General features: G+C 35.1%; 2 protein-coding genes and 1 long non-coding RNA gene across 3 annotated transcripts; 1 reads left to right on the forward strand and 2 right to left on the reverse strand.

Moving 5' to 3' along the window:
• The first annotated feature begins 237 nt into the window (after positions 1-237).
• Positions 238-9,194, forward strand: LOC122276845 (calcium uniporter protein 1, mitochondrial-like). Its single transcript, XM_043086743.1, has 4 exons — positions 238-266; positions 3,710-3,782; positions 8,486-8,551; positions 8,780-9,194. The coding sequence occupies exons 1-4, from the start codon at positions 238-240 to the stop codon at positions 9,035-9,037; spliced, it is 426 nt and encodes a 141-aa protein (XP_042942677.1). The 3' UTR covers positions 9,038-9,194.
• Positions 9,195-9,684: 490 nt separating this feature from the next.
• LOC122275340 lies at positions 9,685-12,222 on the reverse strand. Its single transcript, XM_043084356.1, has 4 exons — positions 11,792-12,222; positions 11,305-11,451; positions 10,997-11,074; positions 9,685-10,354 (listed from the first exon to the last, which is right to left on the reverse strand). The coding sequence occupies exons 1-4, from the start codon at positions 12,098-12,100 to the stop codon at positions 9,926-9,928; spliced, it is 963 nt and encodes a 320-aa protein (XP_042940290.1). The 5' UTR covers positions 12,101-12,222; the 3' UTR covers positions 9,685-9,925.
• Positions 12,223-13,728: 1,506 nt separating this feature from the next.
• Positions 13,729-16,054, reverse strand: LOC122275230. Its single transcript, XR_006228506.1, has 2 exons — positions 15,272-16,054; positions 13,729-14,726 (listed from the first exon to the last, which is right to left on the reverse strand). It is a non-coding gene; the product is annotated as an uncharacterized LOC122275230 (long non-coding RNA).
• Between the last annotated feature and the right edge of the window lie 290 nt (positions 16,055-16,344).

Below are 16,344 nucleotides of genomic sequence, written 5' to 3' on the forward strand. Positions count from 1 at the left end.
AGTTTGAGCAAAGCAACCTTGGGTCAAAGATTCTCCATGGGCTGGCTGAATAGGTACAACTTTGATTTGTTGATGAAACTGTGGTATTTTCAATTCCAGAATTTATTCACCTCTCCTCTTGGTTGCATGCCTAGCTTGTGTTGAATTTCTCATTGATCAATCTTTCCTTTTTAGGTTGGTTCTGCTAAAATTGGATTTGTGTAGTTGATAAGCAAAAAATAAGTGAATAATTAAGAGATGGCCTGTGAGATTTTGATGGAGCGAGGGTATGTTATTATAAAGAGAGGGTCTACAAGAATGAATGAAAAAATATAGAAGAGTAAAATACTTCTTGGTGGCTACAGCAATCTCCTGGTTTTGACTAATAGTCTACACCTCATGTTTGTCAGTACTAAGAAAGACTACTTAACAAAAATGCAAATAAAAAATAATTTGAAATTGATGAAGTCGTCCATGCAGATATGTACTTGGAACTCAGACTATCATGATGATAGCTATTATTGTTCGTAAACAATTTCTATCTGTTAAATTCCTACATAATCCATTATAGTTGAGTTATTTTAGTTCTTACATTACATTGCAACTCATAGATTCAAATGGTGCCTACTTTGGAATGACGTAGATAATACCCTCCCCAGGGAGGCTCTCCCTTCCCCCCTCCCCCACAAAAAGTAAGGTAAACACGAATAGCTTGTATATCTGAAAATATCTATGGCTACTTCTCTTTGAATCTCCAAGTGGGTCTTTTCAGCTTAATTCCAAATCATGTAAAAAAACTCAAGCATGTAGCTTTTATCTCATAAGAATCAAGGAATTGAATTGAATTTGGGTGTAAGATGTTAATAGTTACCTCTGCTTTATGTTTTTTTTTCTTTTTTTGCTTGCTTGTGCATGTAGAAATCTGTTCTCAAAGTGAACATCCATTGTGATGGATGTAAGCAGAAAGTGAAGAAAATCTCTATTTCAATTGATGGTACAAAATTCTGAATATACTAGTACCAAAATTGTAAAATACTATAGAACTTATTGCCTTTTTCTGATTTTTGAAAATTTATTAAATAGCCCCAAGATTAGCTGGTTCAAATCCACATACAGAAAAGCCCATGAGTAACAAGATCTGCATGGCAAGATTTTCTTCTCTTTTAAGGCTAGCTCATGAGTAATTTCAAAGGTTGGCTCTTTATTAGCTCTTCTTGAGTGGTTTGGGATGACATAATCACTTTTTCTATGTAGCAAACCTATAGAGAAGGTAACTCTATTGCTAACCAGGTAGCAAAAATTGGTGCGCGCTAAAGGTTTGTCTAAAGCTTTCTTTCAAGCTACCTCTCTTTTGCCTAGATTAGCATGAATAGAATCCAAATTAGATCATTTAAAATGGATTGCCAAAGTTTAGTCATACTTTGTAACTTTTAATCATTTTTGACATTTTAAAGTTTTATTAACATAGTTTAGTTTTCAGTGTTGTATAAATAGTTAGTTGGTATAGTTTTTTTTTTTTCCATTTGTTTTAGTACTTGGTTGTAACCCCAAGTTCTTATCTTTGTACATGGTGCTTTCTCACCAAATGTGAGGATTATTAATAAATCTGGAGGTACCATCTCTCTTCCTAAAATTAAAGAACATGGCTATCCATTTGGTATTAGAAATGTTTAAAGTGAATTTAATGTGTTAGTTGATAGCCTAGCTAATTATGGTGCCATGGGACATAAGCCAAGATTTTTCGTGTCTTCTTCAATTCCCTAAGCACCATATGATTCATGCATGTTATGTGCTCTATAGATCATACAAGTCTTTCTTCTATTCGATACTAACTCTTCTTTGTGTTTATTCCTTATACTCATCGTAATGATTTGTTTTCATAAGATTGTTCATTTTTTAAGGAATTCTGTTTTGAGTAATTTTACAAATTTATCATTTTAATACCTAAATTTATCTTCTTATATAAGCTAGGACTCGAAGTTAATTAAGAAAGTTGGGGTACTGTGATTAACAAAGTTGGTAAGAGAATCATCAAAGTATCTACTTTTAATTTTTTGAGGACGTATTACAAGTCCTATTGGCATGCACCCTAACTTTACGAGTTGTTCAACAGGTAACTCGAATGGAGATGAAAGGAAGATCGTGACAACTTTATAGAGATTTTTGATATTTACTCTGGCCTACATATTTGCTGATGGGTAACTCTTATATATCTTGAGTCCAAGTTTCACTAAATTTGGGGTAAAGAATTTCCAAAAGCTGCTTAATAAATAATATTAGCTTTGTTGTTATCGACAAATTACCCTTTAAAATTCATTCTAAAATATATAATTACTTGTAATGTTTCTCTATATTATATAATGGGACATATATATAAAATGTTGCACATTTGAAAGGTCCACAATGGATTCAAGTTATTTGCATAAAAGCCACACTGATATTAGAATATGATATTTGCTATTATTCTCATTTTCTCATGCTGCGCTATTACAATCTGTTTTCATATTTATAGACATCTTATAATACTTGAATCAAATCTACTCACCACTCACTGCATGACTTCTATCTAATATTCCTTCATTCTCTCACAAACCAATATTCTAGAATGTGACCAGACTTATTGGTCCTGAAAATGCTCAACTGGAATGAATGTATTTTCTAACTTGTATTGAGTCGTTGCAGCAGAATGTGTTGCCTAAATAATTTGGGATTTATATTGTGAGGTTTTGTGCATTATGTTCTGTATTTCCTTAGATTTTTCTTTCATGCCAAGTTGATGATTGTGCCTTCATTGTTGGGTTAGTTTCACTTAGTTTTTGCCCTTGTCATTGATTGAGTTCTTGTTTTTTATTAATTTCTTTTATCTCCCATAGGATATAAATCTGAAACCATTTATGTAATTTATTGGCTTGGAACCTCAATCAATACTTTAATACAAAGCCTTTACCGTATACACTACTAATGCTTTTGCATGGGCTTGAATTTATTGGGGATAATTGGTTATAAGGTCTAACTTGTGAGATTACAATGTGATTATTGTTTGCTAATTCACTGGAAGAGAAATGCACATATGTAGTGTTAGTTCATGTGGAGCAACTTAATTGTTTAAAAAAAAAAATTCTCTGCTTCTAATTAGTTGCGCTGATTGTGAAGAAGGTTTGTTTATGTAAAGTTTAATAATGAGGATCATCCAAGAATTATATCAACTTATAGGATGCATGAATCCCCCCCTTTTTAATTCTTTTTGGGTCAATCCATCCAAAAAAAAAAAAAAAAAGGATAAGGTTGTCAAGTGATTGAGCTGAAATATTGCATAGTTTAGCTATTTAAAACCAATATATTTTAAATTCTTCGTGACACTATTATTGGTTTTAGATGGAAAAATGGTTAATAAGCATAAATACGAGTTGTGATTTTTAATTGATTGATATCATGTTTATGCTTAATTTTATAACTATGATTTAATTAGACAATATTTCCTCACATATATAATCTATTTTTTTTTTATAATCTAGTTTTTTTTTTTTTTTAATTTGTATTTGAGTGCTATTTTTATCTCTTATTTTCAGCTCAAATAAAATTCACATGAAAGAAGCGGTGTACTTCAACAGCTAAAAAAGAAAAGACGAAGATTCTTGGTGGAGTATGAACATAAGGCTTGAGCGGCAACTTCTTGTTATTTAGCTTGACTTTTACGTTTACATTTCGGTGCTGTAAACGTGGTAAGCAGATCAATCAAATATTTGGAAGCTCTCGTGTCAGTTGGTGCAGTTAAAGTGGACGGAATTGGAGTGAAGATTGCCGTGCTTGACTTGTGGAGAGGGACACTTTAGAAAGTTGGTGGTGATTGCTTATGAGAAGTTGGCTGCAATTGGGATTGGAGGAATTGGTACCGACTTGAGGCAGCTATATATATATATATGTTGCTGGACGGTGCAGTAGGTACGAGAGAATGGGTGAGTAGAGAAGGAGACGTGCTTGACTTATAGAGAGGGAGACGTGTAAGGAGTGAAAGGAAGAGCTGTGCCATGCTTAAATTGCATTAAGGGAGTTGTACATCTTCACGTGGGAGTCTATAAGAAGAGAGAGTTTTATTGTGCTAAGGGAGTATTAAGGTGGGAGGCGGGAGAGAGATTTGATTGGGTGAGTAAAAGAGAGCAGTCGGTGGTGACTTAAAGGGTTGGCTGGGATTGATTTTCGGGAGAGTAGAGAGGTAGAAGGGTGATTAGAGAGGGAAGGTGAGTTGATTAGTAGGTGAGAGACGTGGGAGGTTTTTGGAGGTCTGGAGTTTTCATTTAAAGAAGTCGAAAGGAGATATAGGGCAGGTTACTGAGGGATAGAGGAGAGTTGAGGTGTGTTGGTCGTGAGTAGAGAGGGAAAGAAGAGAGGGGTACGTGGTTGGAATTGAGAGAAGAGAGAAAAAGAAGTGTCGGTGCAGGGTTGAAAGGAAGTGGCTGGAGTCATTTAATTGGCTGGGCTTTAATTTTCTGAGATGTGAAGTGGGGATTAAAGAAAGAGTCGGTCAGGATTTTATTTTTATTCTAGCTCTATTCTGGTACTTGCAACGTGTGAGTGGAAGAAAGAAGTGTTGTGTGCTGGAATTGAAAAGGAGTGAGTTGGTTGGTACTGTGTGAGGTCGGTTGGAGAGAATTGATTTTGCCGAGTAAATTTTCAGTGAGGGAGCTGGATGAAAAGGAGTGTTTTCGTTTGAGAGAAAGTTGGGAGTTAGTGGCAGCTCTCTTTCATTTTCATTTTTGTATTTTTCGCAGCTTGCTTAGTTCCTTCTTAATGTTTTGTAGTTCAGACTATTAATCGATTGGATTCCAAATTTTATTGTTTTTAAATTGTTGCCTAGTATTTCTTGTGTTTTATTTTAGTTTTCTAATGAATAATATTTATGTGATTTCTATAGTACTTGTAATAAATATGTTTGGCTAAATTTTAATACTAAGGTGAGAGGTGAAGTTTAATGATTTAAATATTATTTTCGAATCCACGTAAAATTTATTCTGCGAGCTTGATCGATTGAAGGATTTTATTATTAGATATTTTGATTATCTATATACTCATCTTGATTCATTGTGATTTTCGAATATAGTGAATGCTTGAGGAATCCCTGTGGTATTCAAATAGATTTGTGAATATTTTAATCATCAATCGTTCATGCTCAATCATAAGCAATTATTATTTTTTGATCTTAAATGCTAAATCTTCCAATTAAACGGAATCATGTTTCTAGTTTAATTGAAGTAAATCGATCGGAAACAATATCATAAATTATTAAACGGATCCTCGAAACCTTAGTCTTTCTCCATATCAATTCATTTTATCATTTTAGTTTGATTCAGTTATTTTATTAATCTTCATCTTTATATTCGATTGTACGTTTCTTCTAGTAATTTCGTTTCATTATCTAAATTTATTTTTTTTATCACAAAAGTCAATCCCTGTGGATTCGATCCTGTAAGATACTACAACACCTGTATACGGTGTTGTAGTATCTTTCTTACAGGTAAAACTGCACTAAATTTTTGGTTCATTAATTTGAGTCAAAGTTTAGGCGCAACATCAAGGTGGGTTATAAAAAACAAAGATAAGGTTGTCTCTTTACAATTTATTTAAATATCCTTTCATATAACTCCAAAAAAAAAGAACTTACAAATTGTATTTGTGCAAATCATATGCATCAACTAGTTGATGTTTTCTTCTTGATAATTGAAATGAAACATAGCTGGACAACAATTGCAATAATAGAAAGTTTGACTCCTACCTCTGACTGTTCATTGGCTTTTTCTCTTGCAACCACTCATAACTTTAAGCCTTTGTCATCATAGCCTCATCTAAACACTATTGTTGAACCCTAATCAAAGTACCAACAGAAGGCACAAACCAGAAGCATAAGAGAAATATCTACACAACTTAGTGTCAAATTCCTATTGTGAATTCTCTTACTGTTTTCTTAAGTTCTCCTAAGAATTTATTCATTTCTTCTTACACAAGACTCCACCATTTAATCCCCTCATATGCTCATGATTAAACCTTATCAGTAGCTAGATAATTGATCCCAAATAGAAGCAAAGTAGAAAATAATTTCATTCTGTATCAGAGGAAATAATTTAGCAATAAATTAGTAGATTTAATACTTGGTTCTCTTAACATTTCAGCCTCTTGTTTTTCATTTTCTCTTCCTTTATTCAATCCCTCCAGCTCAACCTCAAGAGGTGACATCAGAAATACCAAGTGAACTCAAATACTATGACTGCGCCTCAGGAAAATTAGTATTTTCGCCACCTCCATAGCATGATTTCATCAAGCCTATGTGCAATTAGTATGCACTCGGGTTATGTTATCTTTAGTTTAGATTCTTCTTTAGTTTATAATTTTTTATATATTACACATGACTGCTTTTGTGCAAAGCTCATTAATTTAAGTAATTGTATGGGATGTACATGCCAGCCTATACCAAGTGTATACATGCTATTGAATTTAGGCTATCATTAGTAGTAACTCATTGTTTTATGCTATATGATTGAAGTAGTTGGATGATATGAAATCTGTTTTGATTCGTGTTTTGATTATTTTAAACCCTTTATGACTGTGTTAAACTTGTGGAGATGAGAATGCATTTTTTTAACACTTTTCTTGTCAATAAATGTAAAAGCTTGGAACAGAATCTCGTCACTTGAAAACGATTATTCCTGTTCAACTGAATGTTGGTCATAAATTTAGCATAATCTATTATGGATCTTTTCGACACCATGAATCTGAAAGCATGTCCTTTTCATGGCCTCAAGAGCTACAACTCCTGCCTTTTCTCATGTACCTACTTCTTACTATATGACTATCTATTTTGGATGATATGAAATCTATTTTGAATCATGTTTTAATGGTTATCTTGTAGATATCCATGATACTCAAGAAATTGAAACTAACTATTTATTAATGTTCAAGAAATTGGTTGCTTGAATGTTGCTTTTGAAATATCTAACTAATGGTCCCAAAAACATGAATATCTACCAAATGTTTCCTATATGGTTGAGTGATTTTTTTTTTTTTTTTTTCATATTGTGGAAGAAGAAACTTAATTTGGTTGCTGCATCAATTGTAGTTTATCCTGATGTCTGTGTTTGCATATCAATCCTACATCCTCCTGGTGAGGACTCGAATAGCTATGAGCTTGCAAGTGAATTCAAGACACCGGTTTATACAGTATGTCATAAACACTTCAAACTAAAGCTCTCTTGCTTTCTTTTTATAAATATGGTAAATATGAGATTGGAAGTCTTTACTTTCCAAGTTCTGGTTCAAGAAATGTTGTGGTGTTATGTTCATATTCTAAAGCAGTTGTTGAACTGTAGATTAAATTGTAAAATGTTTTATATTATTTCTTTGTAAGTGCAAAATATTATTAAGCTTTGCTCATGGGCATCGATGAGTGTGTGAATATACTGATGGCAGGTTAGTTTGGATAGACTAAGTATAAAAATAAAACTTATGATGGTTCAATAAACTAATACCTTTAATAGTGGTTCAATGAACTAATATCTCTATCATAACTTACAAGAACAAAAGACTTTGAAGTAACTATTATATTAAGCTTTAGTAGATTGCATGTATACATATATTATGTACTTGACAAGAAAGTGGTAGTTTTTGCTGTATTTACCATGCAATACAAGCATGACTATTGTTAATAATAATATGTACAAATAATCTAGAGTTATCTTGCAATGGACGGGGATCAAGTTCTATCTTGCCTTCATATGGCATCAGATGTGATAGATGTAAAAAGCTAGTGAATCATCCTAAATTCCACATCTGAAGTATGGTTGATCAGCATTTGACCCAAAATACTAGTCCAAGGCATACATTTTTGCATATGACTTCACAATTCATGATCTTCTAACACAAGTGAAAAAAATTACTACTGAAGCATACAGTTTCAATGGTAATTTTTTTGTTTTAATTTTGTAATTTAGTATTTCCGGTGACTAAATTACTCTATTCTAGCGATTTTTTTGCATTTGGAAAAAACGCACTTGTGACAAAGAAATCAAGGGCTGCTTAAAAGCAAGAATATTTGCAACGATTATATGGGTATTTGTAGTGATTCATACCCATTGCAAATACTTCCAGGACCAATTTATGTACATTATTTCCAGCGATTTTTTGAGTTTTTCCAACGATTTAGATCGTTGCAATTAGGGCTGTTCATCTAGGTTCCGACCCGGAAATCCGGGTATACCCAACCCGGAACCCGGATTTGAAATCCGGGCCGGAACCCGGATGAACCCGGGTTTTGTAAAACCCGGATTCCGTATTGAAACCGCTTTTTTTTTCCTGTTGTATTTGGCTTTAAAAGCATAATTTTTTTTAATAAAAAACTATATTATATTAAAGATGTTTTAAGAAAAATCATTGTTAAAATGTGCTGCGAGGAAGTTGACGGTTGAAACTTGAAGATGCGAGGAAGTCGCTGAGGGTGGCGCAGCTGGAAAAGGCGAAGGAGAGGCTGAGAGAGTCCGGAATCGTAATCGTCTTGGGAAACGTTGTCTTCCTAAGGCCTGAGCAGGTAAAAATTTCTGCTTTCTTTCTATTTGTCCATTTCTTCATTTCGGGAATCGAGGGAAAAGGGAGAATTAATTTAGCAGCTGCAACTTAACTGAGAGTGGATGAATTTTCGGAACAGGAGAAGAGGCCATGAAGGGGGATATATCTAATTCTCAAAAAGCTATAAACAAATCCCATATTTTCTCATCAAGGTTTTCAATTAATGTATATCAAAAACCTTTGATTGCAGATAACAAAAGCCATCCAAAGCCTTATTCCTCTAGCGGGAGCCAACTCGAGTCATCAGCGACAAAAGGAGTTGGAGGAGATGGAGAAGCAGAAGGCGGCCATTGACAAGGAGGCCGATGTCTTGGTGTGCCAGGAACTCTGGTGTGGGCTGGGATTGTTGGTGGTCCAGACAGCTAGGTGCATGAGGCTAACATTTTGGGAGCTGTCATGGGATGTGATGGTGTCTGGAGCGACGACAGCTAGGGTTTTCAGAATATAAGATGATCAAGAGAGAGAGATAGCGTAGTGAGATAACAGGAAACCGGGTACTGGGTTCTTAATCCGGTACCCGGATTTTAAATCCATACCCGGACCGCATAGGTCCAGGTTTTGCAATCCGGGCTGGAACCCAGAACCAAAATCCGGTAAAACCGGATTTCGGGCCGGGCTGGATTTTATCCAGCCCGTATGAACAGTCCTAGTTGCAATAGAGCTTTCACAGCAATTTATTTGTACAGGGGTTACCAAATTCCAAGCATTTTAATTGGAATTTAAGGCGAAAAATATCCATACAAAAGAGTATTTTTTCTAACGATTTTTCATATTCATTGAAATTAATCAAAAGTGGTGCCTTTATAGCGGTGAACATGCAACAAAATTAAAATCGTTGCAATGGAGTAAATGCAACGATTTTAATGCCTTTTTGCAAAGATTTTGAGTGCTGCAAATGGCCTGATTCCTTGTATATCTACAAATTGACTCACTTAGTTCGAGAGAAATTACAAGAGAAGCTTATCAAGCTGTTTTACATTCTTTCTCGGCTACAGTTGGCAGATATACTTACCAAATCATTGGGTTCATTGTCTTTTTATCACACTATCCGCAAGATGAACATTCTCAGTATTCATGTTATCTTGAGGGAGGACGTTGGAGTATAGCATCTCATATAAGAAACATGGAGTTTATAAAGTCCAAAGAAGAAAAGGCCAAGGTTAAAGTAGACAATATACATTAGTTAGTTATTTTCTATTATCTTGATTTTCAGTATAAATAGATGTAAATACGGTGACCAACTCACTTGATTCATGCAATACAATTCCGTCAGATAGTTTACGTTCATCATCTTCTTTGTTTTTCATATTTTCATTTCCAGTTTATGACAGGTACATTACCATACCCTACTGCGGTCTGGCGGTGGAGGAGGAGGACGAGGATATGGGATATCCTTTTGTGCTGGCTGTAGTTCACGACGAGGATATTGGATATCCTTTGCTGCTGGTAGTACTACTGCAGTATGAGGATATGGGATATCCTTTTGTGCTGGCGGTAGTTCACGACGAGGAGATGGGATATCCTCTGCTGCTGGCTGTTTTACTGCAGTACGAGGATATGGGATATCCTTTTGTGCCGCGTGAATATCATCTTTTAGGAACTTGACTACCTTCTCAAACTGCTTGAAATCGTTAATAGAGCTAGCTGTGTCCACTTGGCTTTCCTTCAGACTAGGTGGCCATTGAAGGTTTCTTTGAATACCCTGAAAGTCTCCCCAACATTTTTTGGCTTGTTCATAGTTACCCAACGTGATATAAATGATAGCCTGTACGTGTAATCATTTTCACAATTAAAGGCAACAAACTTGTCAATATTAAATTAGAGCAGTGTTACATGTACTACTTACAATATTACTTATAATTTTACATACAAAACTCATTTTGTTGTTTTTTTAAAAAAAAAATTCAAATTTCATAATTCTCATCTTATCAATAGTTGATACGTAGAGAAATAAATTTTTTTTTTTTAAAAGTTTTTCTTATTTACAGTTAGCATTTTTTATTAAATTATGGTTTATAAAGAAAAATAATAATATCATATCACATCATGTGCACATGATCAACATAACATCATGATTACGTCTATAGTAATTGCATGTCGGTGTTAATACAACTAATATCTTTGCAACTATATGCTTAATTCAAACATTTTTTGTAATTAATAGATCGAGGGATAGGCGTAGCATGTGATTGATCAACTCATCATGAGTTGGATATAGAATATAATTTTTGACCCATGCAACTCCATAATTAATTACATGCATGAATATTAAATTATCTCATGCATGATAAGCTGGCGGCCGGGTGATCTTCAGTGAAATTAACAAGTGATCCCAATTGCCTAGTTGTGATTTAAATGCATGCATGATTTTTGGTTGTCAAGAAGGCAAAAGATCAGAGCTCCTTACCTTGTACAGTGGTCGTCGCGCATCAGTAATCTCTTCATCTTTCAAGCATTCGCAATTTAAAGCCTTTTCAAAATCTTCCTATGGATATATATGTTCAAATAGCTAGTGAGAAAATCTGGAGGAAACTGATAATGATATTATGCATGCTTTGCGTGCAATGTTGGATGGAAGTGATAAGTCCCTTGAAAACATTGCAACTATCATTGCTTTGTCATTGTATATATATTGGGAAATCAAGCTGTAGGCTAGGAAGCATATTCATGAAAGGGGTGAGGGTGCTTGTTTGCAGATCAGTTTGAGTTTAACACCTTGTATATAAGCATTTCGACGAGTGACATTTCAATCTCGTAGGCTGCTTGTGGTTTCCTCTGCTTCCGGGCCTCTCGAAATGCAGTTTCTAGCATCGTCACTGCCTCGCCTACTTCTCCGCTCATTTCCAGATTTTCCACAGCACGCTTCAACGAAAACAAGATTCTTAAATTATACCTCAAATTACAAGATTCTAAAATATTTTTAAATAGAAAACAAAGCTTTCTGAAGATGTAGTAGTCTAGCGAATTTAGAGAAAATTACACCATGTATATACCAGATCACGAATCGTAAGGAACGATTCATAAATTAGCTTTGCTTCTATATAATATCGTTTAAAAAACTATGGGACATATGGGGGAGAAAGCTCATGTAAGTTTGGTGAAGTTCATCTTCTACCTGAATTAAGAACTGAAATATTTGGCAATTTATACAAGTTTGATTGAAAAGTGTGCAAGATGATCAAGGTAGAGAAAGAGGCCTAACCTTCAGTTCACAGAAATCTGGATATGCATCTCCAAGTGCAGTCTTTAACTCATTGGTAGCCTCATCCAACACCATCGCATCCGCTCGGGTATGGCAATAATCAAGCAGTCTCTTCAAGGCTGGTTTGCCACCATGGAGCATTCCAATGGACGCGGATTTTGAAAGAACTGGTTGATTATTTTTAAAAGCACGACTTGCATAACCCCATGCTACATAAACGCCTGTAAATATGACAATGGGTACGGTTGCAGTTGCTGCCATTGCTCCATATTTATGTTTTCTAGAGAAACTTCTGAAAAGGTTTGCCATGTGATGATGTGAATTATATTCAAAGCTTATAATCGAGGAATAATTTCTTCTTAATTTGTAGCTGATCAAGCACCGTCGTACGTATCACGTGAGCAAGTTAAGGAGACGATAGAGGACTCATGTATTAGTAGCTTGCGAAAGGATATGAAATGGTTCCGATTACTAACTTGCAAGGTGGTTAAAGAATGTTGAGCATTTTCAGGAATCAAATTTCAAACTTTATAGAAAGGCTTGTTCCTCTCCTAGAAAAGAAGCAAGAACTTTGCCCATGCTTCCAAAGGAAATTCTTGTGACGTTTTAAGCAAAGCTTTATTCCAAATGCCAGTTCCACGTGGAACAAGAGGGAGAAAAATGTATTAGGCTATAACAGATAAAACAAGGTGTAAGGCCAGACCAGTAATAATACATGAGTCTTTTCCATCTGAGATGTCTCCAAGCCAAGTCCTTCCTTGAACATCTGTAACACGTTCATTCTCGTACTAGCTAGAAAGCATGAAAATATGCCTTGCCAGTTAGATGATGAGGCTTCGGTTTAAAGCAATCAACCGATACCTTGCTTAACAGCACTAGTACTAGTGGGCTCAAGAAAGTTAAAATTTGGCCAACATTTAACTAGAAAGCACAAAAAGGGACTACAGTGGACTCAACAAATTTACAGGAATTTTAACTTTCATCAATTCCATTGGCCAAATTTATTAAGCCCAAACTGCTAGCCAAAATAATATTTTGGCATAAAAAATTTCCATTCCCGCATCTACTCGTTTTGCATCCACTTGAAGTCTCTTTTAGATCAGTTAGTTCAAAGTCTCTATTAGACTCTTTCTTAGTAGTAAAAGCATAGCACTTTCCATAAAGTTTCATTCAACTAATAAGATTTTCGTCTTTCTCCAAGCTTCCAAATACTTCCATTGTTAAGGTTGTAATAATAGCCATGCGTGGCTTATGATTTTTCTTTCTATTTTTTTAAGGTAGTGTAGACTTTAGACTTTAATACAACTATAAACTTTAATACAACCATATATCAGTTGAAAAAATATGATCGTTGTAAAAAAATACCGTTAGAAAATTCTATCCGTTAGAATAATATGAATGTTAAAAAATTAATGTGTAATTTTTTAATAACGAATAAATATTCAAATTACAATTAGAATTAAAATAAATGAAAATGTCAAAATCAATATTTTAATAGAATAGTGAAAAATTTGTTGAGTTTGTTACTTGATGTTGTTGAAAAGTAGCTAGTTAAATTTGTAAAAATGAATTTCCTAATCAAATTTTGGTCAAACTGTGTTGAGCCCAATACTAGTGCTCTAAGTGGATAAAATACAATTCGTGTAAGTGATAGCCATTCTAATTTGTAACCAGCTAATCATTGCTACAATGTAATAGCCAATTAGGTTCTAATTCCTAAAAGCCGAAACTGCAACATGTAATCTGCACATTGCCTTTGCCATGGCCACCTGCCCGATCTAACCTTGCGCTATCCAAACTCGCCCGTTAATGGTGCTGCCAAGCCTCCCTTCAGCTTTAGCCCTTTATCCCTTTCCCTAATTAGTAACACTAACCTATGCATCTATCGTCGGCTAGGGCATGCGTTTAGTCCCATAGTTTGTGCCATGAATAGGATGTAAGAGAAAAATCCTCTGTTGTATTATAACTTTGTACACACATACAATCACAACATGCTTGCTGTTATATAAAATTTATGGTATGAACAATTTATAGCAACTAATTAATTACAATGCTAAAGACACGTTCCATGATACTAGCAACTGAAATTCTAGCTATCATGCATTGAGATTATTATTTGATTTGCATGTTTGGCTATTATTTTTTTCCTTACTGAGCAAAGTATCATTCTCGGTATTTCCCTTGATACGCCCCTGCAAGAATGGGCTACCATCAGCAAGACCGATCTTGTTACTGAGATATTGAGTCCTTTGTCGTGATAGTGGTTTGGTGAGTAGATCAGCAAGCTGATCCTGAGTATGCACATGCCGAACACTGAGTTTTCCTTTTTGTACCAAGTCACAGACAAAGTGAATGTCAATTTGAATATGCTTCATGCGTGAATGTTGAACTGGATTGAAGCTTAAATGTGTTGTACCGAGTTTGTAATTCTTGAACCAGCGAAGGATCCATATGGTCTCAGACGCAGCATTGGTAAGTGTACGATACTCTACTTTTGTAGAAGATCTTGTAATGAAGTGTGTTTCTTTGAGCTCCATGAGATTGGATTTGAACGAAGAAAAATGATATATGCTGATGTAGAGCTTTGATCATCAATGTTACCCACCCAATCTGCATTTGAGTAAGTTAAAAGAGTGGGAGCTACATTTTTGTGGAGCATAAGACCATGAAAATTTGTGTTTTTCAGCTAGAGCAGTAGGCACTTGGTTGCAGTCTAATGCGTGGTTGTTGGCCGATGCATGAATTGTGAAATCTTATTCACTCTAAACTAATGTCTGGCTTGGTTAGTGATAGATATTGCAATGCTCCAATGACTCTTCTGCACATAGTTTGGTCGATAGCTGAAGCACCATCCAATAATTTGAAGGACACGGATGTGGATAGAAGGGTGCTCACATCCTTTGCACCATCCATGCTAGTCTTTGACAGCAATTCCCTATAAAACGTTAAAATGCAGAACGTCAATCAAGATTCATAGACCAAATGGATATGGACAAACAAAAATGTAAACCTAAGACTTTTAGTGACTGTTGTACAGTAAACCATCACAAAATACTTTATGTGATGCCTTTTTGGTGACAATTGTGGTGACAATTTCAAATTGTTATGAAAAAGTTTTTGTGATAGTTTTCTTATTTTTAAAAAGGAAAAAGATTATCGAGGAATAGAGAGGACAGAACAAACAACCAAGAACATATTCAAGTCATTGGCTATCTCAACGAGTCCTATATGAAAGAGATTTGCAAGAACTTCACAACCAAGACAGAAACATTTCGCACAAAGCACACATCCAACTGGGTTTCCATAAACTACACCAAATCTATAGTAAGAAATTGCAAAAACCTCATAAACCGTTCAATTCTAGAACGTCAACCAAGATTCATAGACCAAATGCATATGGACAAACAAAAACATAAACCCAGATCTAATCTATCCAAATAAAATGGTGAAGCCAAGTTGGGCAAATCTGGGAGAAGCTACTTGTAAGCAGAGATTTGGGTCAATGGAAGCTCCTTGTGCTTACTCCGCTTCTATAACAGGACACGGAGTGGAGACCAAAGAGAGCAAGAGAGACCGGATGTCAAAGTTTTGTCTTTGTCTAAGACTCTAAGGGGGGATGGCGGCGATAGGTTTCATTGAGGGATGCTAGAGAGAGAGAGAGAGAGAGAGAGAGAGAGAGTAAAATGAAGTTAGGGGCCTAGGGTTTCTTCAGGCACTGAAGTCTTTAAGGAAATTGAAATGCTAATGGCATGATGCACAAAACAACATGCATTGAACTGTTTCTTTAAAATGTAACGAATTGCGGATATTCAATTATATAATCGGATCTGCAACCGGTTCTAGATTCGTAACTGGTTATCTTACTCGCCTGGATTTAATCAAGATTTCTGAGTTCTAGATCGGATCCTGGAAAAAAATGGGCCCAAATGCACATCCCTAAATGCATTACATATATAATATGCTAGTATGAGGTATCACATTTAAAACTGGAGACAATATTTGTTCGATGGTATTATAATTAAGTTGGTGTGGTACTTCAAGGATCGAGGACATTAATGGCCAGACATTAGATCCTTTATACTTGCAACACTTTTATAGGAATATTAACCACTATATATGGATATCTTATGATGAATTCGAAGACTTGCCCGTAAAGGGAGACGTTCCCTTTGTCGTGGTAATGACTAAATATTCTAATATATGCTCACCTCGTGGTATTCATGCCTCGCATATATATATATATATATATATGAACAAACGGATTTTGAGAACATGGGGGCATACGGATGACTTTATGAACTACCTCTGCTTCTTCAATTAGCTAGCTCTTGCATTTATTCCATCTTTTCCTGGCTGCTGACTGCTTTGATTTGTGTTCGTGTATCATGTTTTGCTCCTACTGCTCTGCAATTAAAATTGTATCTTCTCTAGAGCAGTACATGGTCAATTACCAATCTGTGCATTATACTAATTTGTAGTTTTCCGGACGTGTTGGCTTTTGTTAATTTAGTGCTTTGACGTAAATTATAAGGATTAATATCTTCATTTTAAGT

Source organism: Carya illinoinensis, chromosome 9 (genome assembly GCF_018687715.1).
Source record: "Carya illinoinensis cultivar Pawnee chromosome 9, C.illinoinensisPawnee_v1, whole genome shotgun sequence".
In the NCBI taxonomy this organism is placed as follows: domain Eukaryota; kingdom Viridiplantae; phylum Streptophyta; class Magnoliopsida; order Fagales; family Juglandaceae; genus Carya; species Carya illinoinensis.

What these genes read in the sequence shown, in the direction of transcription:
- LOC122275340 (XM_043084356.1), bottom strand. Translation starts at nt 12,100, where the DNA reads ATGGCAAACCTTTTCAGAAGTTTCTCTAGAAAACATAAATATGGAGCA. An exon ending in CAGATTTCTGTGAACTGAAG is followed by an intron (nt 11,452 to 11,791) that starts GTTAGGCCTCTT and finishes TTTTCGTTGAAG; the next exon opens with CGTGCTGTGGAAAATCTGGA. An exon ending in CGCGACGACCACTGTACAAG is followed by an intron (nt 10,355 to 10,996) that starts GTAAGGAGCTCT and finishes TTACACGTACAG; the next exon opens with GCTATCATTTATATCACGTT.
- LOC122276845 (XM_043086743.1), top strand. Translation starts at nt 238, where the DNA reads ATGGCCTGTGAGATTTTGATGGAGCGAGG. An exon ending in GAGATTTTGATGGAGCGAGG is followed by an intron (nt 267 to 3,709) that starts GTATGTTATTAT and finishes CGTGGTAAGCAG; the next exon opens with ATCAATCAAATATTTGGAAG. An exon ending in GAATTGGAGTGAAGATTGCC is followed by an intron (nt 3,783 to 8,485) that starts GTGCTTGACTTG and finishes GAAAAGGCGAAG; the next exon opens with GAGAGGCTGAGAGAGTCCGG.